This window comes from Phoxinus phoxinus (assembly GCF_949152265.1).
Source record: "Phoxinus phoxinus genome assembly, chromosome: 3".
Classification (NCBI taxonomy): domain Eukaryota; kingdom Metazoa; phylum Chordata; class Actinopteri; order Cypriniformes; family Leuciscidae; genus Phoxinus; species Phoxinus phoxinus.
In genome coordinates this window covers 29,992,119-30,019,641 of record NC_136878.1, presented here as the reverse complement: position 1 = coordinate 30,019,641, position 27,523 = coordinate 29,992,119, and the positions used below count along the sequence as shown (strand labels likewise).

At 39.4% G+C, this 27,523-nt stretch overlaps 1 protein-coding gene across 1 annotated transcript in view; it reads right to left on the bottom strand.

Moving 5' to 3' along the window:
- The window catches only part of adgrv1 (adhesion G protein-coupled receptor V1), a 128,231-nt gene that overhangs the window by 55,727 nt on the left and 44,981 nt on the right, over positions 1 to 27,523 (bottom strand). The window contains exons 44-80 of the mRNA XM_079608572.1: positions 27,227 to 27,354; positions 26,982 to 27,151; positions 26,061 to 26,207; positions 25,825 to 25,905; positions 25,445 to 25,709; positions 25,152 to 25,274; positions 24,319 to 24,541; positions 23,964 to 24,168; positions 22,696 to 22,842; positions 21,968 to 22,223; positions 21,434 to 21,636; positions 19,620 to 19,796; positions 18,870 to 19,052; positions 18,038 to 18,217; positions 17,553 to 17,717; positions 17,345 to 17,465; positions 17,119 to 17,242; positions 16,837 to 16,975; positions 15,920 to 16,105; positions 15,268 to 15,503; positions 15,016 to 15,164; positions 14,120 to 14,318; positions 13,763 to 13,982; positions 12,828 to 13,067; positions 12,562 to 12,711; positions 11,825 to 12,301; positions 11,572 to 11,715; positions 10,512 to 10,683; positions 10,281 to 10,416; positions 9,356 to 10,194; positions 8,352 to 8,469; positions 8,075 to 8,246; positions 7,277 to 7,519; positions 6,067 to 6,474; positions 4,102 to 4,286; positions 3,751 to 4,003; positions 3,110 to 3,249 (exon numbers count right to left, since the gene is read on the bottom strand). Of these exons, the coding sequence (XP_079464698.1) occupies positions 3,110 to 3,249; positions 3,751 to 4,003; positions 4,102 to 4,286; positions 6,067 to 6,474; positions 7,277 to 7,519; positions 8,075 to 8,246; positions 8,352 to 8,469; positions 9,356 to 10,194; positions 10,281 to 10,416; positions 10,512 to 10,683; positions 11,572 to 11,715; positions 11,825 to 12,301; positions 12,562 to 12,711; positions 12,828 to 13,067; positions 13,763 to 13,982; positions 14,120 to 14,318; positions 15,016 to 15,164; positions 15,268 to 15,503; positions 15,920 to 16,105; positions 16,837 to 16,975; positions 17,119 to 17,242; positions 17,345 to 17,465; positions 17,553 to 17,717; positions 18,038 to 18,217; positions 18,870 to 19,052; positions 19,620 to 19,796; positions 21,434 to 21,636; positions 21,968 to 22,223; positions 22,696 to 22,842; positions 23,964 to 24,168; positions 24,319 to 24,541; positions 25,152 to 25,274; positions 25,445 to 25,709; positions 25,825 to 25,905; positions 26,061 to 26,207; positions 26,982 to 27,151; positions 27,227 to 27,354 (7,704 nt within the window). The remainder of the gene's footprint in view (positions 1 to 3,109; positions 3,250 to 3,750; positions 4,004 to 4,101; positions 4,287 to 6,066; positions 6,475 to 7,276; positions 7,520 to 8,074; positions 8,247 to 8,351; positions 8,470 to 9,355; positions 10,195 to 10,280; positions 10,417 to 10,511; positions 10,684 to 11,571; positions 11,716 to 11,824; positions 12,302 to 12,561; positions 12,712 to 12,827; positions 13,068 to 13,762; positions 13,983 to 14,119; positions 14,319 to 15,015; positions 15,165 to 15,267; positions 15,504 to 15,919; positions 16,106 to 16,836; positions 16,976 to 17,118; positions 17,243 to 17,344; positions 17,466 to 17,552; positions 17,718 to 18,037; positions 18,218 to 18,869; positions 19,053 to 19,619; positions 19,797 to 21,433; positions 21,637 to 21,967; positions 22,224 to 22,695; positions 22,843 to 23,963; positions 24,169 to 24,318; positions 24,542 to 25,151; positions 25,275 to 25,444; positions 25,710 to 25,824; positions 25,906 to 26,060; positions 26,208 to 26,981; positions 27,152 to 27,226; positions 27,355 to 27,523) is intronic.

The window sequence follows — 27,523 nt, the reverse complement described above, 5'->3', positions numbered from 1 at the left end:
TGTTTTACATCAAGCCAAACCTGGAGAGAATTCAGGGACAAACTGTACAGCTAATAGTCTTGCCTAAAAGCAATGAAATGTCCTCTAGAATGGCTTCCTGGCCAAGAACACACAGAACTTTCTCGGTCCTAAAGAATGTGTGAGACAGGTCTTAAAAGACTCCGTCATGGCAGGTCACAATCCCTGACCCTTAAACTCCACACTGTACACACTGTCTGTCTCACTGATGAGTGTGAAATACATGGACAAGGTCAGAGCTTTACTGCCAGATGGTCTGTCAAGTTCATTTGGATGAGGAATTGAGAAACGCCCATTACCATAACTGAATTTCAGCTCCGTCCAGAGGCTTCCTAAAGCTCAGCGATTGCACACACTGCTAAGACAGTTACAATGGCGTCGATTTTACCATGCCGATTTTATCGCGAGTCTGACGATGAAACATTGGAAGAACGCAAGGACGACTTGAGCAGGACGTTTCTCAGTGATACACTACTCAGTGTGACGTTCATCATGAGATGTTGCAACTGTAATTCCTCACCATCAGCATTCATAAGTGTATGTCCATCAACCATCAACAAAATATGTGTATATTTCTAATTTATCACGGTGCACGTGTGGCAACTGCATTATTAACTGTACCAATACCAGCGCGTACATTACGTGAATGACAGATGTAACATTAAAGTTGGTAAAACAAATCTTGCTCCATCCTTTATCATTACTCTAAGTAGTAAGAACAACAGACAATCTGCATTAATGTACACAATTTTAGGTAATATTTGGCACACGGCTGATTTGCTACTATTTCCATAAGCCGGTTATCCGGAGACCTACAGCTGCACTGGGTGTACACAATGTAAAACAAAAAACTACGTATTTTGAACACCCGATAGTATATATATGCATCAATAATTGATTGAATTAATACACAGGTTGTGATTCTGAGGAGAAATAGTTGGTCCAAATAAAGTGGGTACTGTCCCATCTAATGGATACGCGTTTTGTAAATCCCATTTAGACCTCACAGAGATTTGAGAAGCAATCGTCAAAAGGTTATACTGCTGTTGTATCGCTGTGGTAATTTTAACCACTGGATCTTCACATCTTGATCCTTTGAAAGTGTTTACAAAGAGAATTTGCTTTTGCAGAGCAGAAAACAGTGTATTTTCGACATTCACACAACACAGACTAGCTACAGCGTTTGAGGGCGGTTCAAAGTAGACGCTGTTCGCGGGCGGACATTAGGCAAATGTGTTACCCAGTGAAGTGTAGCCATCACGGAAGTGGGATTCAGAGTTCAGAGTCAATTCTTTATTTTGAGAGACAATCACTTTTTTATCGTGCACTTTCGGCTTCACAACTTTGCAGATCGTTTACATTCACATACAGCTACATTACAAATTGCTTGAAAGGGAAAATTTGAAAAAGCATAATAGGGGCACTTAAATAATAACAATACCCATGTACATGGAACAAAATTATAAACGCATAACAACACTTTTGTTTTTGCCCCCATTTTTCGTGAGCTGAACTCAAAGATTTTTCAAAGATCACACTTTTTCTATGAACACAAAAGGTCTATTTTTTCCAAATATTGTTCACAAATCTGTCTAAATCTGTGTTAGTGAGGACTTCTCCTTTGCCGAGATAATAGATCCACCTCCCAGGTGTGGCATATCAAGATGCTGTTTAGACAGCATGATTAATGCACAGGTGTGCCTTAGGCTGGCCACAATAAAAGGCCACTCTAAAATGTGCAGTTTCATCACACAGAACAATGCCAGAGATGTCGCAAGTTTTGAGGGAGCGTGCAATTGGCATGCTGACTGCAGGAATGTCCACCAGAGCTGTTGCCCGTGAATTGAATGTTCATTTCTCTACCATAAGCCATCTCCAAAGGCGTTTCAGAGAATTTGGCAGTACATCCAACCAGTCTCATAACCGCAGACCATGTGTAACCACACCAGCCCAGGACCTCCACATCCAGCATCTTCTCCTCCAAGATCATGTGGGACCAGCCACCCGGACAGCTGCTGCAACAATCGGTTTGCATAACCAAAGAGTTTCTGAACAAACTGTCAGAAACCGTCTCAGGGAAGCTCATCTGCATGCTCGTCGTCCTCATTGGGGTCTCGACCTGACTGCAGTTAGTCGTCGTAAACGACTTGAGTGAGCAAATGCGCACATTCAATGGCATCTGGCACTTTGAAGAGGTGTTCTCTATACGGATGAATCCTGGTTGTCACTGCACAGGGCAGATGGCAGACACGCTGGCGTCATGTGGGTGAGTGGTTTGCTGATGTTAACGTTGTGGATTGAGTCGCCCATGGTGGTGGTGGGATTATGGTATGGGCAGGTGTATGTTATGGACAACGAACACAGATGAATTATATTGATGGCATTTTGAATGCACAGAGATACCGTGACGAGATCCTGAGGCCCATTCTTGTGCCATTCATCCATGACCATCACCTCATGTTGCAGCATGATAATGCGCGGCCCCATGTTGCAAGGATCTGTACACAATTCCTGGAAGCTGAAAACATCACAGTTATTGCATGACCAGCATTCTCACCGGACATGTCACCCATTGAGCATGTTTGGGATGCGGTTGGGACGACAGTGTGTTCCAGGTCCTGCCAATATCCAGCAACTTCGCACAGCCATTGAAGAGGAGTGGACCAATATTCCACAGGCCAACAATCAACAACCTGATCAACTCTATGCGAAGGAGATGTGTTGCACTGCGTGTGGCAAATGGTGGTCACACCAGATACTGACTGGTTTTCGGACCCCGCTGGATCCCCCAATACAGTAAAACTGCACATTTTAGAGTGGCCTTTTATTGTGGCCAGCCTAAGGCACACCTGTGCAGTAATCATGCAGTCTAATCAGCATCTTGATATGTGGATGGATGGATTATCTCGGCAAAGGAGAAGTGCTCACTAACACAGATTTAGACAGATTTGTGAACAATATTTGAGAGAAATAGGCCTTTTGTGTACATAGAAAAAGTTTTAGATTTTTAGTTCAGCTCATGAAAAATGGGGGCAAAAACAAAAGTGTTGCGTATATAATTTTGTTCAGTGTATTTATGCTTCATAATTACCTTTCGGCAGCCTGATTCCAAAGTAGGCACAGAGATTGGCGAGGTTTTCCGCGTCGATCTGGGGTGTGTATGCGGTAAACAACCTCTTGACCGTCAGCGAGAGGTTTAGACCCTCTGCCATGAAGACTGACTGAGAAAACCTGCAACAAACATACATGATTTATGCCCTAAATTAATACATGATTAACTAACTGTATTTTTCTATGTACATTTCTGAATGCATTGTCTGTAAAGCTGCTTTGAAACAATATGTATTGTGAAAAGCGCTATACAATACATTTTAATTGAATTGAATACATATAGATTATTCAAAATGGACTCGGCTATAAAAAGTTTTTGTAGTCAGTTTTCCAATTCCAAGTGCAAATAAAATCTCTTTAATAATCACTATAAAAATGTAATATCCATGAGAAAACCACATAAATAATTTGTTAAGGCACACAAACCATCTAAAATCCTAATTTCACATTGAAGAAAAGGAGACCACTTTAAATTTCCAACTCAACAGTGTCATCTGCTGGACACTTGAGCCTACTTGACAAAAGCTACATTCACTTTTGTTTAAGCAAACTGTAAATCAAACAAATACAAATATAATACAGTGTTGATGTATTCAGGGATACAATGAAACACTCTTTCACCTTGTCATTTAATGCGCTGGCTTTTGTGTTGGTGAGGAACCAGTGCTCAGTACTGTATTCTGTGAAGTGCACTTTACGGCAAGCGGACGGGGCCATGCTGTCGGCAGGAAGGGCTGGCACCTCCAGCAGGGTCTCAGGCAGAATGAACGTGTCTGTGTTTCTGCCTGTAAATGTGTGGCCGTTGATCTGAGTGGGATACCAGTGGTGAGCAGCTATGGTGAAATACGGGCAAGTATCCAGTATGGTTGTGCCTCTGAATGGAGTATAGAGAAAATCAATGCATACAAGAATGAGCTCAGGTAAAAACGATCAGAAAAAAAAATCATATGAATGGCATTAAATAGATCTCACCTCTTTCCTTCTGCCTCACACTCAATGTCCGTGAGCAGACTGAAGGCAAAACGCTCCGCCACTTCAGCGAGCTGGCTCAGTCCTCGAGTGTCCGCACGGCTGGGGTTTGCCATGGCGCACAGGAGGTCATAGGTCAAGCTGCGGCTGCTGTCTTTTAGCGGAGTCTGCTCAGCGTCATTTAGAATCTGCGAAGTGAGGTTAGGAGAGTTAAAAAAGTTTGAAAACTTTAACAAAATATGCACTTTGCATACAATAAAATACAATGTTAATTTTAGAAAACCAGTGATAAAATAATACAGATTAATTGAAACTTTGTTGCCAAGAGTTTCATTTACACAGTGGAGCCTTGTTAGCCTGGGAAAACCCAGACCACTTCCGGCAAATTTAGATTTGCTCTGAAAGTGGGTCTGGCAAAGAGCCCATTGAAACCCATTTCCAATCCATCGAAATCGTGACACCAATCAGAAACGTTGGGGCGGGCTTTACACGATGACGACAGAGCAGCGACGGTGACGCAGATTTTGTACATTACAGAGATGGATGCCGCCGTGGAACATCACTCGTTCGAATCAGCTATCGCGTCTGTTTCAAGTGATTTAAAATTGTCATTTACAAAAACGGCAAAAGTTGTCAGAAGCCATTGCTACATCTTCCTAATAAAACACAAACAGAGAATTTCTGAGAGTCTCAGATGTTTCTCCGTCGCTCTGATTGGTTTTAGATCTATCCAATTGCGCCCAGAGCCATTTGAGCGACGTCCGTTGGTGACGCCCCTGTGGAAATGAATTGTCTATGGAGCTTTGCCAGACCCTAACTCAGTTACAACTGAGAGTGGTCTGGGTTTTCCCAGGCTAGAGCCTTGTGGCTTCACATACAAGCATTGTACTCCTAGATAAGACATTTCTATGAACTTAAGGAACAAAAAAGCATTGTAAAGAAAGCTATCTTAATTGATCTCTGGGGGCCAATATGTGGCCCCTCATTGTTCTTTAGACCGAACGTAGATCAGCTGGATTTCCTGAACTACCCTATTCAAAAATTCTCAAGACCCGGCTAACTTTAAATAAATCCTCACCTCTCTAAATCCAGATAAACATGTTTATAATTCATTGTATAGATATATACAGAATACTACTGTTCAAAAGTTTGGCATCTGTAAGATTTTTTTGTTTTTGAGAGAAGTATCTTATGCTCACCAATGCTGCATTTATTTGATTAAAAATACAGTTAAAACAGTAAAATATTATTACAATTTAGAATAACTGTTTTCTATTTTAATATATTTTAAAATGTAATGTATTCCTGTGATGGTAAAGCTGCATTTTCAGCACTCGTTACTCCAGTCACTCCAGTGTCATGATTCTTTAGCAATCATTATTATATGCTAAAGGATATTTGGTGCTCAAGAAACATTTTGTATTATTATCAATGTTGAAAACAGATGTGCTGCTAAATATTTTTGAGGAAATGATGATACATTTTCAGGATTATTTGATGAATAGAGAGATCAAAATGTCTTTACTGTTACTTTTTAGAAATTAAAAAAATTAAGAAAAGAAAAGAAAAAAGAAAAATAAATATTTACTGACCCCAAACTTTTAAAGAGTAGTATGCTCTACATATCAAGGTTTGGAGCCAAAGGGTTGTTAGTGTAATGAAAATGATTTTGCACTCCTTGGGCCAACAACCTTGACATGCTTGCTATTTACATTAGGATTTCCCATTTACTACTATTGTTTTTAAATTAAACTATTGAACTTGATTAAAACCATAAAACGTAGTACCAAATCCTAATTCTAAAATACAATCAAAATATAATTTAGTCAACTTTCCTTCTGAGGACATCCTCAAATTTCTTCTTTTTTTTTCTCAGATTGAGCTAACTTTTGGAGTTATTTACACACGCACACGCACACGCACACGTACACACACACACACACACACACACACACCTCATTTACTCACCTTGCTTAGTGCATCTAACACTGCTGTTAGCTGCTCTGGATTGATGTCCTTACTAACTTTATTGATAAGCCCCTGCAGGACCCGGTTGATGATGGTCTCATCCAGAGGCTGATGTAACTGGTCCAGTAGGGCCCATATTGCCTGAGCCTCCGAGTCTGAAACCAGGGTTACATTAGCCAGCCCAAATTCTGGGTGAACCCGTGCACCACCGGTGGCATCAGACAGAACCACGCGGAACCGTTTGGGTGTTGGGTTGGAGGAACCAATGCTTGGCGTGAGGGCCACGTCCAGACCGGCACTTCTTTGTCCTATCTCAAAAGTCAGGGTGCCCTCCGCCATGACGAAGTCCTGTCCTGCCACAGCAGGCCAGATCAGATTGGGTCCTATAGATTCTGCTTTCTGAAGCTCCTGTGAGAGTAGATGACACACATTACACAATTAATACTCAGACATTTACTCCGAAAGTCACTTTCCTACGAACTTTTAAGGTAGATGGACACATGGTTAGAGGTTGACAGAGGTGAAGATTTAAAACTTTAAATTCAGATATTTTAAATCTGCAGAGAGATGATTACATGTTCTGTTTTTTTGCCTTTGAGTTGTGTAACATACTGGGAATTTTAAGCATTTCCTTGTGCCTAAAAGTGAAACAGTAGGCGATAAAAACTGAAAAATGGAGGAAAGGAAAGGGTGTGCCAGAGGGACAAAAAGAGCAAAAAAGCTGGCATGAGAAAGCATTCCCACAGACTGATGTATTTTTGGCATAAAACCATATTCAACATGTCAATCCTACTTTTCCAGATCCACTACGCAACCATATATATTGCCTTTGAAGTATCTTCTGGGAACTCAGTGGCCTAATTGCTCAGTGCTCTTATCTTCTCTACATTCATCATCTTAGCTCATGAATTTGACATCATCTCAGACCTCCCATCACTAATGAGGTCACATTATGTAATGGGATCAGAGAGGGGCGTAGGCGGGGTAGTTGTAACTGCTCTTTGATTACAGCCAATGGACAATTACTAAGAGTAACAGAATCATCAGCAAGTAAGTTTGCAATGTAGTATTTTGGTAGAACACACATAATCGAGACAGTACTGTATATGTATTCTCTATGCCTCCTTGCCTCTAGGTCCTGCATATCATTGTGCTTCAAGCATATTTATTGGTATTTTGGGAGAAGCTTCCATCTTAAAATGAATCTCACCTGCATGCGGTACTTCACAGAGATGGCTGATGCTGTACTGGAATCCCTGTAGACCTGAAGACTGAGGCTTGTGGCACTGAGGGTGACCACGGGTAGTCTGGAGCCCTGGGCAAAGTACACCAGCCCCCGTGGGTCATCACTCTCTAGCATGGTGACGTTGGCAAAACGGGCAGTTTGGTTTATGGTGGCACCCTCACCCACTTTATAGACCTCCACCAGAAACCACAGCTCATACTCTGGGTCCTGCAGTACACAGACCAAAAGTCAAGGAGCAAGATGATTAGAGAAGCTGTTTAGGTGGATTCCTCTTAAGCACTACACAAAAACAAGTATAATCTAAATGGACAGAAAGTTCAGATTGAGACTTAAGGCCAATTCACTCCGCACAGACAAACGCTAACAAACACGTTTGTTGGGTTTTGTCGGATCAGTGTGTAACCCCTGTTGGCGTCTGTTGGAGTTGTTCAGGGTTTGTTTTCATCCCAACTGAACATGTGTGAGTATGTCAGTTAAAGGTTGGGTAGGTAAGAATTGTCTAAAGAACTTTTTTTCAAATTGGCTTAAACTGTCTTTATATACCAATACATAATTAAAATGTAAGTACTTTGAAAAAGAGAGTATTCAAATTGAGTGACTATAGTGTATTTAATCTTCAAAAAACAGCTCATTAATTCCTACCAGGACGAAACAAGTGATTGGCTTGCGCGACTGTGACTCCGTCGCCATGACTACCGCCGCTATTAGTTTTTTTTAGACAATTCTGACCTACCCTAAATAAAAAAAATAAAAAACGTATACCTTGTCTGGCCGGACTTCCAACTTGAGGGCACAGAGTATTTCTCCCTTCCTGCAGACGGATGTGCCCGAAGTCTGCTGCAGCTCTCTGGTCAGATTCACTCCATGACTGACCACTGAGTGAACTGTGGTGCTGAACGTGGCTCTCCAAAACACCAACACATCCTCAAATGCTCTGGGAACGAGGGATTTTTTTATTTTTTTTTGGCATGCATTATCTACAGATTCACACTGATTTGCAGTTTTGAAAGCACAACATAATATTAAATATCGATGATACCTGTTTTCTTGTCTTTGCAGAAAGAGTGTTGCTGTCCTGTTCTCTGAGTCCTCATCCAGAATCTGACCCGACTGAGAGCTCAAACTGAAGCCAACTATACCGTTCTGAAGATCACTCCCTGTTGCAGAGAAGCATTAGTAGTTAAGCTCATATATACTCTACCGTTCAAAAGATTGGAGTCAGTAAGATTATTAATCTTTCTTAAACATTTCTTTACGAAATTAATGAGAAATGTTATCAAAATATGGAGAAATTTGCTAGAACAGCAAATCAGCATATTATTGATTTTTTTTGAAGGATAATTTGACAATGAAGACTGGAGTAATGATGCTGACATTTTTTTACAGACACCAAACTTTTGAACAGTAATGTACTGTATTAATGAAAACCAAAAAATAATAAATCAAGGGCTCAACAAATAAGAATGGCCAATATAAAAGAGTTTCAGGCCAGCTGACTGAGGTATCACTTGCTCCATCGGGCAAATGCTGCATTGTCACTACATATTACTTTTATCTATAATGTGTCTTGATCATGTACATGTTTCCATTCAAATGTAAACCGTTTCCTGTGATGTATTGAACAATGTTATTGAGTATTTGGCTGATTTCAATATGTCAGTAATGTTATTGAGTATTTGGCTGATTTCAATATGTCAGTAATGTTATTGAGTATTTGGCTGATTTAAATATGTCAGTAATGTCACTAAAGTAGCATTACTTAGCCTGCTAAAAATAGATGAGGCTTTGTGAAATCTAAAAGAATGACTTGTCTCAGAAGCATAAATTAGATCAAACTTAAAAGTATCCATTTTTCACAATATAGCATATATTTAAAACATATACTTTATAAAAAAAATTTCACACATATACTGAAATTCAAAAAAGATAAGTTTATAAGTTTTGTGGTGGAGCCAGTGAAACTTTTGGCAGGAAAAGTACACAACATTGAGGCAGTAAAAAAATCTTTATAGTTGATTCCTATAATGACAGTAATGTTCTCACCCAGAATAATGATTTTGGCAAAGGAAGTGAACCCCAGTTCATCTGGCACGCTGACGATCTGCGCTCCACCTTCTGCCTCGCTGAGGTAGATAAAGAACGCCTCCTGTCCCTCCGGCTCCTGATCATTCAATATGAGGACACTGACCTCCACCTCGTTCTGTCCCTCCAACAACGTGACAGTTTGGGTCTCCAAGGCAAAGTCCTCCCCTTCCAAAGCCCATGTGCCATTATGCTCCTGATGAAACTGGGCTGCATCCCCCCCTGGGGTTCTGAGTCCTGAATAAGCCCTGATTTTGGCACTCACCACTCCTGTGAGCCCTACCGACCTCCGTACTCTTAGGGCAAGCTTCTGTTGGGGCGCACTTTCCTGACCGTCTTCAGAAATGCGAACTATCGCTGGTCCTATGCTCAGAAATCCGCTAACAACATCATTAGCACGAATGGTAACTGTAGCAACACTATGCTGAGGCACAAGTCGAGGATGAGCTGCGATTGAAGGCAAACTGGTGCTGAGAGCACGCACGCTGGTTAAGTTCACATAAAAATTCTCATCTGGTTCAGTTAGGGAATCATCTAGAATGGACAGTCGAATGGCAGCAGATGTTTGGCGGGAATCAAACAGAAGCTGCCCGTCTGCTACTGCTGCAAAGTCCTTGTCAGGTTGGGCAGTGCCAGGCCATGTCTCGTAGGAGATGCTGGAACGGTTGCTGCGGAAGCCGTAGAGGCGCTGGACGTACAGGGTGATGGTCTGCACGTCCTCCTCAATGACCAGCTGCCGAGAATCAGATTGAAACTGATACAATCCTAATGGCTCCACCTCAGCTACTGTGTAACCAGTCCTGAACACACAGCACATATACAAAACATTCAGATACCAACAAGAATTAAGAGAAAGGAGATTTGGTTTTCGAGAGGACAGTGTTACCTGAGACGGGCTCCACCAGGTGACTCTGACTCTACAGACGTCAGGTAAATGGCATGTGCTGTGACAATTGACATGTTATTAACAGCACTGAGAGAGATCACCTCGCTCCTCTGACCATAGGCAAGCATTACCGTGCCTTCAGATAAAGAGAAAAAGAAGAACAGCAGTGTCAGTTGATAATTTCTGGATTTTTATCATATATATTAAATCATTTCTCTCTCTTGGGCAAACCTGATCTTGGTGAGATGTCTCCTGGCTGGTAGCCTGGTGGAGTTTGGCCAGGGGGGAACCCAGAGCTCCATCGGACGGTTACGTTCCCATATAAGCCTGTCCGTGTCACCAGCGCCTCACACTGGCCACTCTCTGTATCTGAGACGCGCAGGGCCAAAGAGGCAAATCCAACCTACAACACAAGGAGAGAAACCGCACTAAGAATCTTAACTTAATTGAACTGAGTTTCAATACAAAGCATTAGAGACAATCAGAAAAAATATTTATATTAGATTATGTGTATTATAATGATGAATTAAATGATATTTCATAATAAAAAAAAATCCGCTTTTTTTTGTTTCATTTATGCTTATTTCTTCATTATTTTCTTCTTCTGTAAAACACTGTAAAAACTACATCAAGAGCCTAACAAGTTTCCATTTTTCTTAGATTTTTTTTTTAAGGGATAAAATGTGACCAGGACACTTTTCACATTTTGTGGTGATTGCTTTAAGACTGCACAGGACGCACTTCCCTTAAAATGTCAGGAAAAATATTGCCTATTGATTATAAATATTGTGAAATGCTTTTGTCACTTATTTTCATTAAATTTCAATAAATTGCACTTTTTATAGCTTTTAGAGGTATCATTGCAGACAATGATATATGCAAACAATAATGTATAGGTAACACTTTACAATGAGGTCTTTTTTTTAACATTAGTCCATGCATGAACTAAAAATTAATGAACAATATATTTTACAGCATTTATTAACAAATGTTCATGTTCATTTTAGTTCACAGTGCATTAACTAATGTTAACTGACAGAACTTTTGATCTTAAAAATGTATTAGTAAATGCTGAGATTCAAATTAATTAAGATAAATAAAGGCTGTAGAACTAATGTTCATTTTATGTAATGTAGTTAACTATTGTATACATTAAATAAATAACAAACAAATACTACCACAACTACAACTGATGTAATATCTGGATAAGACATAATTGGCAAACCAGCATATTAATTAGTTGTGTGCCATCTGGTGGCAATATTAAAATAATGTTTATGCAATATTCGACCTCTGCATTAGCTGCCACTTCAGGAACAGAAACGACAGCCAGCTTTGATTCCAGTTGAATTCTGGGAGGTGAACTGAGCAGGGGACCAATCAGAGTCACATCCGTCAGCTCAACGCTGAAGTTAAAGCCTGTCGCAAAGAACACCTGCAGTGGACACATTCAACATATCACTACTGACCATATTAAGGTTGACAAGCTTCTTATAGTCCTTAATAAAATCGTATATCTAATTCAAAGACAATAAATCACATACCTGGCTACTAAATGGCACCCGAACGCTAGCCTCTCGTTCTCCGTCCTTCACCAGTATGTTCCCAGAGATTGTGTCCTCTGTAAAACTCTGCCCAGGGGTTGTAAAACTGATTCTGTAACCAACACTGGCATTGCCAAACGCACCTGCCAGCCTGTTCACACTGATAATTAGCTGTCGACTTCGGTCCGCCACGTTAACAACCACTGACTGGTTTTGAGAGTAAAGGACAAACACCCCGTGGGGTTCGTCATTGGCCCGGACTTTCAAACGGGTACTGCTGCGATATATATCCAACTCTGCGCCTCCCTCCACAGAGATTAGACGGAGGATGTACGTTTCTTCCAACTCAGGCACAGAGTCGGGAAGCAGGGTGAGGACTATCTCTGTCACACGCTGTCCTGCCAGGATAGTGACAGACCCCTGCAGAGCAGCAAAGTCTCCGGATGTGTCTGCATCACTGAGGATTTCCCAGTAAACCTGAAAAAAAAAAAAAGTGGGGCTGATTATTACATAATTACAATACTATCACTCCTGTTTCGGGTCGATACAATTTTTAAAATGGGCTGCATTTATTTGTTTTAAAATACAGAAAACTAACATTGTCAAATATTAATACAATTTAAACTGTTTTTAAAGTACCGGTATATTTTAAAAAAGCAGTTCATTCCTGTGATTGTTTTCAAAAAAAGTGTTTGTATACGCTTTATGTTATGCTTATGTTATTCATTTTTTCTTACTGTGATGTTGCCCATAACGCCCTCTCTACGTGTGATAAGGAGTGAAATTTTAAGCGGGCCCTCGCTGTCAGAAGGCTCACTGTAAACGCGCTCTTTCAGGTCCTGTTCTGTGAACTGTACTATGCCATTGGGGTCTCCAAACTTCTCAATCTGGAGAATGAACACATTGTATACAATTGCTAAAATGTCACATTGCTGTATTTACAGTTTTACCCTCTGTTTTCTAGAGGTTATCGGTCACTTTTTGCATGCTGAGCAGGACGTACCGTGAGTGTGACAGATCCGGCTCTGGGGTCAATGCCAATCTCTCCAGAGAGGATACTAAGCACGACGATAAATTTCTCTGTGACTTCCACCTCACCATGAGGAAGGATCTTCAGCTCAATGCTGCGCACACCCCCTTCCCCATCTCTGAAACTGAACGTCCCGTTCACTGGTTCACCAATGTCTGTGTTTACTGATGGTAAAACCTCATTTGAGTTTGGACCTAAAATCTGCCATATTACCTGAGGAATAGAAATGATACAAGCACATGTCAGATAAACACTTTGAATCTGTGGTGATTCTGTTAAAACAGTACAGGAAGCACTTAAATATCATGAAATATCTTGCCTGCTGTCATTTATAAATATTGTAAAATACTGTTTTGAGCCTTGTCACATATTTTCATTTAATTTTATTAAATTGCACTGTTTAACCCAGCTTTTAGAGGCATAATGCAAACAATAAAATAACTTTATAAAATGCTTTGAACCCTGAATAAATTACAAATCAACATCTTGCAAAAGGAAACAAAAGGGAAAACCAAATTTTTTATAGAAAATAAAAGGAATTTCTTCTCCAATATATTGGTATTATTTCCCTGACTAATAATTAACATAATTTTTACTGTTTAATTGATTATTGAAACTTACTTTGAAAAATACATTTTCTTTTGTCTATGAATAATATAAAATCTACATTAAAGTAGCATAAAGGTCTGTACTAAAACATGTATTCACCTCACAGACCATCTTCTGAGATTTGATCCACCAAAATATTCCACGATCCTCATTTGCCACATTATTAATTACATACAAATCAATAGAAACAACCAGTTCAGGGTCTTTCTGTCCTCTAAGTGCTTCCCCACATGTAAAAAACTGATATTTAATTGGATATGGCATCAGAAGTGTGATGTCATAGTCTAGACGGGGCTCACCGTGGCGTTTCCCAGCAGCCCGTCTGCTCTCTCCACAAACAGGGTCAGTCTGAGTGTACTGTTGGGGTTTGGAATTGTGATGGCGCTTTGGTTGATGAATTGTACCACACCATTTGGCGAGTCACTTTTGGCAATTGTAACTCGTGCAATTAGCTGAGCTCCAAGTATGGCACCTCCTGTGGCACCGGTGAGTTGCATCTCAAATATCTCATTAAATTCACTGTGGGAAGAGAAAAAAAAACATCATTAAATGAAACATGCTACAAGTTCATAAAACGTACAATCATCGACAATACATTTTTTAACCAATCCAATAAAAGCATGAATAGCAATGAAAGTTAATAACCCCATCCTTACCTCTCTGTGTCATCCACTATGGAGACATTGATATAGCTGAGGGATTGGCCATGCTGAAAGGTGATGGAACCATTGAGCAGAATGTAATCTGAACCAGGTTGAGCAGTCAAACCTTTGGAGATAAACTCTGCTGTGACCTGCCCATAGGATCCAATACGCCTCAGTACAGGGATGGACACAATTCCTACATCTTCCTCAACTGTGACACAAAAACATTCGGAAAGACTGACAACAAATATATGCATGTATCATATACATTTGTATCCCAGTGTAATTTAATAGAATGTATATACTATTACAGTATTTATTTATTTATTCATTAATTTTAATTTTAGTAAAAATTTTAGAGATTTTGTTTTTTTCTGTCATTTTTATTGCTTTTTTGTTTCAATATTTCTATTTTACTTTATATTGCTTTTATATGTCTTTCATTTTTAGTAATTGTGGTACTTCCAAGTTTTTTTGTGTACTATTTATAATTTTTGTGTACTATTTCTATTTATAATTTTATTTCAAATTTCAATGATCAGAAATGTATTTTAATATTTTTAGTTAAGTTAACAATAACATCAGTCAACACATCAATACGTATTGTAATCGAGATTATTTGAAGGTGAAGCGTAATAATTTATATTTTATCTTAAAACGAACAGACAACTTTAAAGTAAAAATAATTCTCAAAATGAACATCTGTCTTTCATACTGTACATGATAGTGATGCCTAAATTCATGCGTCACATTTAAACATTTTATTTATTTATTAATGATTTAATATATACAAGAAGTTTCCTTGAATATTTTTAAGCACAGGAACTTTCTCTCTCTTTATTAAAAAAGGTAATAAAATAAATAATAAACCACAAAAGAGAAAGAAAAAGAGAGAGGCATAAAAGTACCAGTGATGTTGGCATATTTGGGGTCAAACTCCAGAATGCCCTCAGCGTTGTCATTTTTCTGGATAATCACCATAAGGGAGGACAGATTGCCAATAGCTGGAGGCTGGTCAATCTGTAGGCCGTACTCTCTCACTGTAAAATCCATTGAACTGAAAACAAGAGGAAATAAATAGATTTTCAGCAAAAGTATATAGCTAGTACTATTCCAAGCTACTGCATGACTTGGGTTTCAGATAGCAGGCTGAACTCTACCTGGCATTTAGAAGCTCTACTAGAGTAATGTTGAGGAAAAACTCCTCTGGTCCTTCTGGAAGGTCATCATCGAGTATAGTCAGTGTGATGACCTTTGAACTCTCCCCAGGCCTGAATAGCAGCCGACCAGAGGACTGTCCAAAATCTTGTCCGCTGATTGCAGTTCTGCCTTCCGTGTGGTAACTAACCCACACGCTGCCAAACAGACCCATGGAACGAACAATGGTCACATTTACCTGGTAAGAGACAAGACACTGTTAGAGACTCAACTACATTTGAGAATGGGTTCACAGATATATCCATTCCCATCTCTTACAATCTGTTATAATTTATTCTAGGAAATTTGCAATGGACAAAGCGAACTTAGTATACACAGAACTTTCCCTGTGTGTCTATTTTCAAATGCAATATAGTCTTATTACCTCTGAACAGCTCCATTATACTCAACAAGCACTAAAAACACAAAGTCTCTCATTAAGAAAACTTTCCAGTGTTTTTGTGTCATTGGATTAATGGTTGCTAGGCTATTGCTTTATGGAAGTTTCAAAACATTTTCAATGACTTTCCCAGTCAAGGGGAACAGGCAGAAGCACTTAGTCCTCTGGTTGTGGTTTGTATCTCAGCAGTGGTAATGACATGTAAGGGGTCTCACAGCTCTGTCCTCTTCAGTGGCACGCAACGAGGCTTGAGAGAAGGAGAAGAGCCCATGGGGAAGGTCACTGGCAGCCATAGTGATGGTGGCAAGTTGTCTGTCAGGGTTGATTGCTGAGCCTGGGGTTAGAGAGCTCAGTCTGAGCTGATATACACGTCTTTCTTCTGGAATCACATCATCTAGCGCCTACAGAAACAGGGAGAGGGAATCCATTTTTCTTTGTGTCAAGATGGTTTACATTTATACAGGGGAAATATTATGCTGGGTCTAGACAGGGGACAAGGGGATATACTGCACTTAAATTATACATTTTTAAATTAATATGTATTAATATTCTGATATGTCTGGAGGTTATTTAAATATTGACACGGAACAAAGTAGAAAATCTATTACTGTTCAAAAGTTTGGGGTCAGTAAGATTTTTTTTTAAATTTTTTTAAAGAAATTAGTACTCAGCGACAGCGAGGATGCGTTAAATTCATCAAAAGTGACAGTAAGGACATTTAGAATGTTACAAAATATTAATATTTCAAATAAATGCTGTTTTTTTTTAACTTTATATTCAAAGAATTCTTAAAAATAAAAGTTTCCACAAAAATAATAAGCAGCACAACTGTTTTTGTTTAACATTGATGATGATAACAAATGCTTCTTGAGCACCAAATCAGAATATTATAATTATTTGAGAAGGATCATGTGACACTGAAGACTGGAGAATAATGCTGAAAATTCAGCTTTGTCATCACAGGATTTTAATATACAGTATATATAATATTTCACAACATTACAGTTTCCACTGTGTTTTTGATCAAATACATGCAGCCTTGATGAGCATGAGAGACTTTACAAAAAAACATTTAAAAATCTTACCGTCCACACACTTTTGAACAGTACTGTGTATTACTCCGCAGTTTTACCTTCAGCTGTATTATAGCGGCAGACTGGCGGTCTTTCATAACAACTTTGCCAGACGTCTCCTCAAACTCTGTATCTGCAGCTGCGCTGATGTTCCAGGAGATCTCAATCTCACCAAAGATGCCTGGACCTCTTACAAGACTGCAATTGATAGGGAACAATCTATCTTCAGATGGTGTGTTTGGGAAATCTGTTTTGCTATTTTTGTTTGCCGATTCGGTTCGGTGACACCAGAAATTAAATATACAGTAATCTCTGTTGGTTGGAGAAGGTGAGCATTTTACCTGACCAGAGCTGTTCCATTGTAATTGTCTCTTGGTTCACCGATCAGAATGTTCCTGCTGGAATCAGCTATTCCTACAATTCCCAGGGCACCCACATCAGCTTGAATAACAACTGTAGCAACACCTGATGGAAATAAAAGCAAGTAAATGATGACTTTAAACACTACCTGTCAAAATTGTAGACACATGATATATACTTGTTAATGGTTATAATATGTTGTCAAACCTCTAACTGCATCAATGACTGGCTCATTCTTTGGAGAAAGAAGCTGGATGGTGAATCTCTCCTCTCCCTCCAAGACAGCATCAGCCAAAGCCTGAATCACCAGAGTCTTCTTCGACTCAGTCTAGGAACGATAAAACCATTTAACGACTGTGAGTATCACACTGTGGCACAAGTAAAAGTGCTGTTCATATTCACCAGCCATACCTACCCCATTAAAAATGAGAGTTCCATTACGAGGGCTTAGGTCATCTCTTCCCTCTTCCTGCAGAAGCCAGATCAAATGCACCACTCCCTCGCCTCCTGAGCTACGCACTGCGGTCAGTGTAGCTATGGAAGCTGGGTCATTTAGAAACTGAGGCTCAGACACAGAGATCTGAGAAAAGATAAAAAAATATATTATTTTCAGTCAAGCTTATTATGGTCTCGACAAACCACAAAGGTATCGATCATTAATTATTCTCTCAATAACGACAGTAGAGAAGTTAAACTAAGTACAAGAATACATCTTATCAAAAAAAGAATAAGTTACTTTATATACAATTACAGTTAATACAGAAAAACCCCAGCGATTCCGAGAGCATGTCAGTATAATTATGATTTGTCAGATTATGCAAATATCATGACGGAGACAAAACACATAGGTAAGCCAAATGATATCGGTCTAACATTCATAGATGTTATTGGTAAATGTACCATTAGCTCCTCAAACCCAAACCGACCAAACGGTGAATCATTGGCCGGGATGCTGACTACCACAGACGTCTCGTCCCCCAACCTGGCACCTCCGATGACTCGAATCAGTTTGACCATAAATGTCTCTGTGGACTCCACAATTGTGTCATCAATAATTGTGATCTCAATATAAGCAACTGCCTGCAAAAAAAAAACACACACACACACCTATAAATTGGTTGGTTCACATTATAATGACAATAATTTTTATTCTATATATATATATATATATATATATATATATATATATATATATATATATATATATATATATTCTATATATAGCCCAGTCTGTATATATACACGTCACTTCCTATCTGCCTTATGCTTCTTCTCTATATAAATCTTACTGAGAGATTTCAGACACTGAGTGCGCTGGCAGGGATGCCACTTTTGCATTATTTGCACTTGCTGTTTAATAATTATTTGAAGGTTAACAAATCGTTAATGATTTTGGAACAGGAGGGAGGAGAATTTGGAAGTGTGTCAGGTTTTTCGACAATAAATACTGTATAGTATTCTGTGTATAGGATACACCTGTGCATTCTTGCTCATAGCTCCTCAGGAAGCTTTCTCACTCCTCGTTCCTCACCTCCTTGCTGCGCAATTTTATTTGAGATATCTTTCGAAATGGTTAACTTTTGAACGGTTTCAGGGTCACAGGCTGGAGGACAGAGGTACGAGGAAGCATCCATTTGAATATTGAGAAGTACCCATGGATGAACATTCTACCAAATGCTTCTTCTCTTCCCCTTTTGAGTCAATTTAGTCAATAAAAAATGTTAATCTTTACCTGTCCCTCTTGAAATGTGAGGTTTCCAGAGGAAGGACTAAAGTCCTCAGTGCTGGCTGTGACTGCTTGTGCCTCCCAGTATAGCACCAGTCTACCTGATCTACCGGCCACTCGCATGACGGCCAGGCGAAAGACATTTCCAGGTGATGGTACCTCAAATGCCAACACTGCCCCAGAGACATCCTAAAGGACAAGGGATTGTAGAAGTATGTTTGTTTTTGATTATTAATAAAGACAAAATACATGATACATTTTCCTATGGAGTTTTATAATGTTTATTTTTTGTTTAATTTATGAGTATAATAAAGTGGTATCAAGTGGGAAACATAACTTGAAGTTACTTTGATGTTCCGTTTCACAACGTACACAGCACACACTCACAACCCAAGCTGTCTTATCTAGTCACTTATTAAAAACCTACGTTTTCAAAAATTATCATAAGACTGCTTCAAAATTCTCGTTTTCAACTAGATGATTTTTCTCATGGTGTGTGTAATTTCCGTTGTAGAACAAAGCGTCAAAGTATAGTCAAGTTATGTTAATCGCAGGCTTTATTTTACCCCATTATAAATAAAACAAAAACAAAAAAACATAGTAAAATCTTGAAGGAACCAGCTGCGAATTAGACTTCTGGGTTCTGACATCATATCTGCACCACTCTTTACAGTCGATGATGTATAAAAAAGCCAATAAAAAAGCCAATAAATTGGTATAATTTTTTTTTTTTTACAAAAATAATTGTAAACCAACCTTTGAGACATTGAAACTGAGGACTCCTCTTGGGTCATCGTTCTCTTGGATGGTGACCTCGGCTATCTCCAGACCAGGTCTTTTCACACTGGGCTGGCCTGCTCCAGTGTCTCCACCCAACAGTTCAACTCTGGTGATGTTTACAAGGAACGTCTCAGCCAGTTCAGGAATATCATCCTACGAGCAAACATACATATACAATCCAGAGATTAATAAAGTCCTAATCTATCCTATGCAAGTCACACACTTAATTAGTTAAACCCCTTAGACACCCCATGCATCTCAACGTAAGTGATCATTTCTCCAGCAGATTCTGAACAGCTTCTGTGCAATTAATTTCTAACAACATGCTGATTTATGTCAGTAGTCTTTCAGCCCAAACCAATTCAACATGTGGTTTTTGAGGCTGAACAAAATGCAAAAATATCTAACGACCACAGCAATTTGCAGAGAATGAGCTATTCCAAGAGCAAACAGAAAAAATGTGGGGGTTTTGTGGTGATGATAGTAACTGGCTGTTGGCTTGTGCTGTAGGCCGTAGGAGGTCAGTCTGTCTCCTCATCAGCTTCTGCACATTGTGTCCTCAGACTGAGTGACTTGAGACTAACTGTGAGGCTTAAGGGGAAGGGAGCCACTGAGACAGTGGGTCACATATACTGTAACAACCTCGTCCACTGTAAAGCTCTTAGCCCTAGCTTGATGGTTGCTACTTGCTACTTATTTTCCTCCAGAGAGCACTCGAAGAACACTGCAGGGCACAACAAATGAAAAAGTGGTACACTAATAGCGATACAGTCCACTCTGACACTTGCTCCTTCCTTGCAGACCTTTAGGGAAGCGGGTGGATATACCTCCAGTCTCTAATATGATAATGAACTGAATGGGGCGACATATGAGAAGTGGGACTCAAATGGCGATACAGTCCATCTTCTGCTCTGTCAATTCTACCCATATCGAGTGTTCACATCGTCTCCAAATGAATTATGGAGGGGGTCCCCATTCCTCGTGCCCATTTATTGCATTTGTTAATCTACCACTTGACTTCTTCATAGGAAACTACCTGCTCAAACTGATCTCATGGGAGGCCAAAACCATCTCCAGCTCTTATGCCGTAAAGGAGGCTTTAGGCGAAGGAGCATTTTGGTCCATCTCTGCTCAACTCGACACTTTTTTGCCTTTTAATGGATCTCCAGGACTCTCCATGCGCCTCTGACCACTAGGCAAAACGGGCAAGAGAGTGGATCTCAATCAGCAACCACCTCCATTATCTCAAAGCCTTGTTTACCTCCATTATCTCAAAGCCTTGTTTACCCCTTCTCTTTTCTTTTTTTTCTTTTCTTTTTCCAGAGCTTATTTTTTTCCTTTAGAAAGCTTGCTCGATCCCCTACCAGAGGAGACCTAATGCAGGACCTCATGGTTTCGGGTCCTCAGACCTGCAAGCCAAAATTACCTCCCTGTTTAGGCCTTCTTCGAGCACAGGCTTCCACACTTGCCTTCTGACCCTCCCGCCAGGAACAAGTCCCCGGCAGTGGGTCAGAGGGAGCTACGGGGGCTTTCGGACCCTGGACACAACAAGGGATGAACGCTGGAATGCTGCAGACTGAACTTTTGTTCAGTTGTTTAGCTTCTAACAGCTTGATAAATATTTAGCCCCAATTGTAAGTAATCAGTAAATTAAGTACCGGTAATAAAGTTTTAAACCTACAACTTATCAGACCAGATTTCCAACCAATACACCACAGCATGCTTAGGAATCATTTTGACATATTGAAGGTCTTTGTTATTATATGGCATCCCAGTGAAGTTGTACTCACCGGCAGGATGGTAATGTATATCAAAACAACAGTAGCATTCTCCTTCATGACGACTGTGGACTCTTTGGCTACATAGTCAGTCCCCTCACTAGCCTGATTGACAGGTGGCAGGTGAAGGGCTGCTTTGGTGGTGTAATAAACTAATACATCCATTGATGCCCCTTGATCTCTCATAATACTTAGTGTAATATTGCTTGGGTTCTCTGAAGTGAAAGGAATAAAAAGGGAAAAGATTACATCAGCGTATTTCAAGAGCAAATATTTTCAGAATGTAATGAATGGGGCAATTATGTATAAAAACATAGACAAATAAATTCCTCTCCTGAATTCATCTTAACTATTCCAAGACTAAGTATATGGCTAGAAAATATGTACATATTTCGTCTCAGTAATTTGGATTACAGGAAATGTTGACTTTAATTTTTAGCGGTACACCACAGCAATGGTAATTGGCTATCTTAGCCATTCATACACCGTTCATTATATTATTGTGCAGAAGTTCAAATGAGACAAAGTTAAACACAGAAGAATTACTTTGAGGTTCTGGCGTGATGAAGTACTGGGAATCCAGATGCCAGCCAATGACTCCATAAGGTGAACCATTGGCTTTAATGGTAAGGTTTGCTTGGGCACGCTGAGGGTCGATCATGGCTCCTCTGGATGAATCAATTATCCCAATCGTTGTGACCTTGGTCAGGACAATGGTGACTTTTTCTGCTAACTCTGGAATGTCATCCGCTAATACATTCAGTGATATGGTAGCAACAGCCTGGCTCACAGAAAATGTCACCTGCATGGAGAACACATGAAGATGGTGTCAAGAGGTCGTTGATTTTTGTGCTTTATGTTTATTTGATGACATGTTTGAAGTCCCAATTGGTAGGTTTATATAATATTATATCATGGTCTGTCTGAATACTGAATTCTAATTGGCTAGAAAGTGTGCAATAAAACCATTTCATGCACAGGTAGCACAGGTGGTTCTTTGCCTCCACGTTGTGCATTAAAATCATTTAACGCACAGCTACCCATGGATTATCCCTTATATGATTGCATAATTGGTTCTTTACATAGTACATTGTTTTTAAAAATGGTCACTTGTATATTTCAGTCGCAAGTATAACTGCTAAAAATGGCAGCTTATAGTTAGAGCTGTGATTTGGACTAGAAATAGAATGACAGCCTGCAGTTCAAAATATACTTTTTAAAATATGCAACTGAAACAGAAAACAGAAAACCCATGGTATGCAAGCAGCTCTCACCAATCCTGAAGTGGGGAAAATGTCATCCAGACTACCATAGGCGCTCCAGTGTACTGTTAGTCTGCCAAATCGGCCTCTCCTCCTCTCGATGCTCAGAGAAACAGGGTTATCATCCTCCAGCTCATCCACCTCCCTCATTAAAGAGTTCTATGTACAAATAAATGTGTTTCTAAAATATATTATCAACTCTGTGCACAAACAGCTTCAGTAAAGGGATCATTCACCCAAAAATGAATATTAGCCTTTTTACTATTTTGACCTAAGTCAACTTGCAGACGGCCGTCTGCCGGAAGCTAGTTATTTTAGTCAATAAAGTTTTAAATATGGATAATCTTCTTACACGAACGCATCGCTTCACTTCAGAAGACCTTTATTAACCCCCCCAGAGCTGCTTCGAGCACTTTTATCATGGATGGATGTGCTTGATGGACGCGCTTGATGGACTGCCAAAAAATATACCCATTGACTCCCATTATAAACCTTGGAAGAGCCAGGACATTTTTTAATGCAACTCTAATTGTATTAGTCTGAAAGAAGAATGTAATATACACCAAGGATGGTTTCAGGGTGAGTAAATCATGGGCTAATTTTTATTTTTGGGTGAGCTATCCCTTAAGTAACATTTTTAGTCTTTGAAAGATAACAGCTGTGTGAAATGGACACTACTTTACATTTGAAGCATTAAGACAAGACACTTCAGGCAAAAACATTGTGGTTTCATGCACTGGTACATTATACAATTTTGGGCTATTTGGATTTTCATGTTGTTGTTTCAGAGTAGAGGAAAGAAAACATCCAACATACACATTTAAGTGTTTATTGTATTACACTTTAACTATTTGTGTCTGTAGATTACAATTACAATACAAATATTTAAAGGCAGTTTTCTCAAAATTAGTTTTTTTTTCTACTGCCCTGAGCCAACAATCTCCACTTCAGTAGCACTCACAGTCCATACACCAAACTTTACAGTTTTATTTCTATAAATTCCAATATTCAGATTTCGGTTTAAAAATAAAATGTATGCAAATTTCATTTATATTTAAGTAGATAATGCCTAAATTAATAATATGCATTTTAAACATAATTTCAGAAAACTTGTAATTAAAAAAATGTTTGCAATTTATAATGTAATCAATTTACTGGGGAAGTTTTTTTTTTTTACCCCATTCACCTGGGGTGTCTTGCCTTGGCTATATTATTGAGGGAAACTTTGGGAATTACATATTCAGATAACAGCATCATACACTATAATTTGATCCTGATACCTGTGCAAAGCCTATAATCCCATAAGCATCATCGTTTGCCGGAATGAACAAGGTCACTTGACCACGAAAGCCAATTTCTGCCCCTCCTTTAGGGTTCTTGAGGCTGACACGAAAATGTTCTTCCTCCTCAGGAACATCATCATCAATTATATTCACTGCTATGTCTAGCTCACCCACCCCTGGCTGGAAAAACAGCTCTCCTGAACTGAGGATAAGAGATGGAAATATCAATGAACATCGGTATTAGAAGAAGCTAGAAAAAGATATACAGTATAACTCAACAAAGAATAATTTAAAATACAGAAATCCAAAAATTTTCTTTGTTACTATAGTTTACTTAACAACAATAACATACTTGGGGATGAAGTCAGATTGATTGGACACAGAAGTCAGCTCATATATGACAGAGTTTGATTCTCCAGTGGCTACGATGAGACTCTTGGTGGAATTGAGAGATGGAACAGGAAGATACAGGAACTCTTGTGCAGATGGAGACTTGAGCACTTCAGCAAACTGCCTCAGATCTGACCTCCACGAGTGTAAGGCCGAACCATTTAGACCCGCAAGCAACAGGTGAGCTAAGAAACAAAGAAGTTGGTCAATCGAATTTCCCAATACTGATGGTTTTGGTTAAATATATTCAAGCGAGACAATATAAATTAAATATGCATTATGCAAATGCACTTCCATTCAAAAGTTTGGTTATGTAAGATGTGTTTTAGAAAGAAGTCTCTTATGCTCACCAAGGCTGCATTTACTTGATCAAGAAAACAGTAATATTGTAAAACTTAAAATAAAAGTTTTATATTTTAATACTCTTTAAATGTAATTTATTCCTGTGATGGCAAAGCTGAGTTATCAGTAGCCATTACTCCAGTCTTAAGTGTCGCATGATCATTCTGAAATATTTTTTTAATGCTGATATGGTGCTCAAAAAACAAACGAAACGATTGTGTATGGGTTCAATAACCCCGTATGGGTTCAATAACACATCCTCCAAAGGAGGGCCTTGGCCAGAACCTCGTGGTATTTGGGGGGCCTTGTCATGGAAAAGTTTGGGAACCCCTGCACTAAGCCATATAATTTCGGTAAATCTTAAATATGGGTAAAAGTACGCTTAATGATAGTGGAAACACGCTAAATTCATTATTATTTAAACAGACTGCACTATATTGTCTGGCAACTCACATATTCCCGAAGGAGGGGTAAAGGGGTGGACTGAAAAGAGGCCGGGAAATAGGATGGACTGTGTCTGCTGGAAGAAGCTTTGCTGAGAACCCCACATAAACACTTCACATGTTGGGCTTGGACCTTTTCATGGGGAATAATAAAGACAAAGTGAACGTTAGATACTGATACAGGCGAGCAAGAGAAATTAAAGCTCATTTTCAAGATCCCACAAACAGTGTCAAAACATCTTCAAATTGAAAATGCTATTGAACTGCAATAGTAGCTTACTACGGACTGCGTATGATTATTACCTTCAGTAACGATGAGGAGAAACGTATCTCCTCCCATCTGAAATGATTCCACTTGCTTTACTCGTGTATTGACTGCTAATGTTTGAGGGTTTTGGAAACGTCCACTATTCCACTGGTAGATGAGACACACCGATGATGTTCTGTTCCTGCACACGGCCAGGAGCTGTAGATTGCTGCTGCCTCGTCTGAAGGGTACGGCTGTGGTAATGTCTTGAAACCCCAGACTTTGATGGAGGGAGAATGATCCTCCAGTCCACACAAAGATCTTAGGACATAAAGGAAATGATCTCAATATTGAATTACTTAATATTACTGTGTTATGTATATCCCATATAGAACTCCAAGTTTCTATTTTATACTGCATGTCGGTTTGAGTTTACCTCACTAGAAACTATCAAATATTGCTGGAGTTCAGTGGAGAAGTGTTTGACGCTGAAACTGCTCACAGTAAGAGTCTGCTCCTACAGAAGGGGACAATATTTAACAATACACAAAAGCACCACATTAGAAAATACAAATCTGGCCGTAGTGAGATAAACCAGTTTACAATTATCACATGATAAGCAGCTTTTGTTGATGGCAGCTAAGGAAAAGATCAAATCAGCAGCATACTCACTTGAGTAAGGTTGAGGTCTGCCTGAATGCGAAATAAGCTGATTGTGGCATTTAATGACATGGTGCTGTTTGCATGGGAAACTGCCACATAGCTGGAGCCATTTACTGTAAAGCTAACACAAGAGCTGGGACTCTGGATGCTGACAAACTATGAGAAACAGAGGGAGAAAGAGAGAATATATATATATATATATATATATATATATATATATATATATATATATTTTAAACTTATTATAAAATGAACATAAAGGGCCAGATTTCCTAAACAGGGCAAATTATTGTGAGAGGGCAATTCCAAAAAAGTGCAAATGGGAGTGGAAAGTTCTGTGCGTGATCTACTGATGACCCGCAAATGAAAGAACACAGACGCAGTCAGATCATTTCCATAAAAACCAACGCAATCTACCAGTTAGCGTCTGGTTTAAGACGTGCTTTTTTGGGGCGGTAAATGGCGCAAAACACCGGTAAATTGACAAGAGCAAATTTGAGTAAATCACCTTGCGTGATTAATTTAAATACTCTCCTCCCATGAATTTTGCGCCTGAAAGGGAAACTCCTACAAACGCATATGCAATAAAGTCAGCCGCAAAAATAACACTGTCCGCACCCTTTTTAGCGCAAATTTTTCACTGCGTGTCTTTAGTAAATCCTGACAGTAGTTTTTTAACGCCAAAAGAGGGTTTGCGCTGGCGCAACTAATTAAAATAATATGCTTAAAATGATAGTGAATACAATTTTGTTGCAATTTTGTTGTAAGCAATCATCAAAATGCATTGAATGCAGTTCCTTCTACCAAAACCAGTGCTTGAAGTGGAGCCAGTACACATGAGCACCCCCGATTTCAACCGAGGGGGAACACCACCCCGCAAGCACTTACCATAACTAAATGTTTGGGCTTTTAACTGAATTCAAAACATACCTCCACAGGCACTAAGACACCCTGCCACTTGTAGAGTACAGCCTGGTTCTGAGCTGGACCTCTGAGTAGCCTCAGAACCAGAACAGAGTCTTCACTGGGCACTGCACACCAGACTGACGCCAAGCTGTCCCTGATAGACTGATACACAGCCAGCAGTGGCTTCTCTCCCCCTACAAATACATTAAACAATCTTTGGTTATACACTTTTTGAGTTAACAGAATTAAACTTACTTGCAATTTCTTACTCATTCCAAATGCCGTTCCTGACCGGGTCTCCCATTCCACACTGACAGCAGACTCCAGCCCATTACTGCGAGATATAGTCAAGTACACTGTACCGGTACGCTCCTCAACTGTCATGGTGTCCAGAGTCCTGGAGAACACACACACAGGTTACACTTTATTTCAATGGTCTGCTTTAGACATTCTACAAACTATAAGAAACTTTGGAACTGCATGTCAACTAACTCTCATTCGACTGTTAATAGACTGTTAGGTTAGGGTTAGGTGTTAGGGTTTGGGTTAGTAGAAAAAGTTGACAT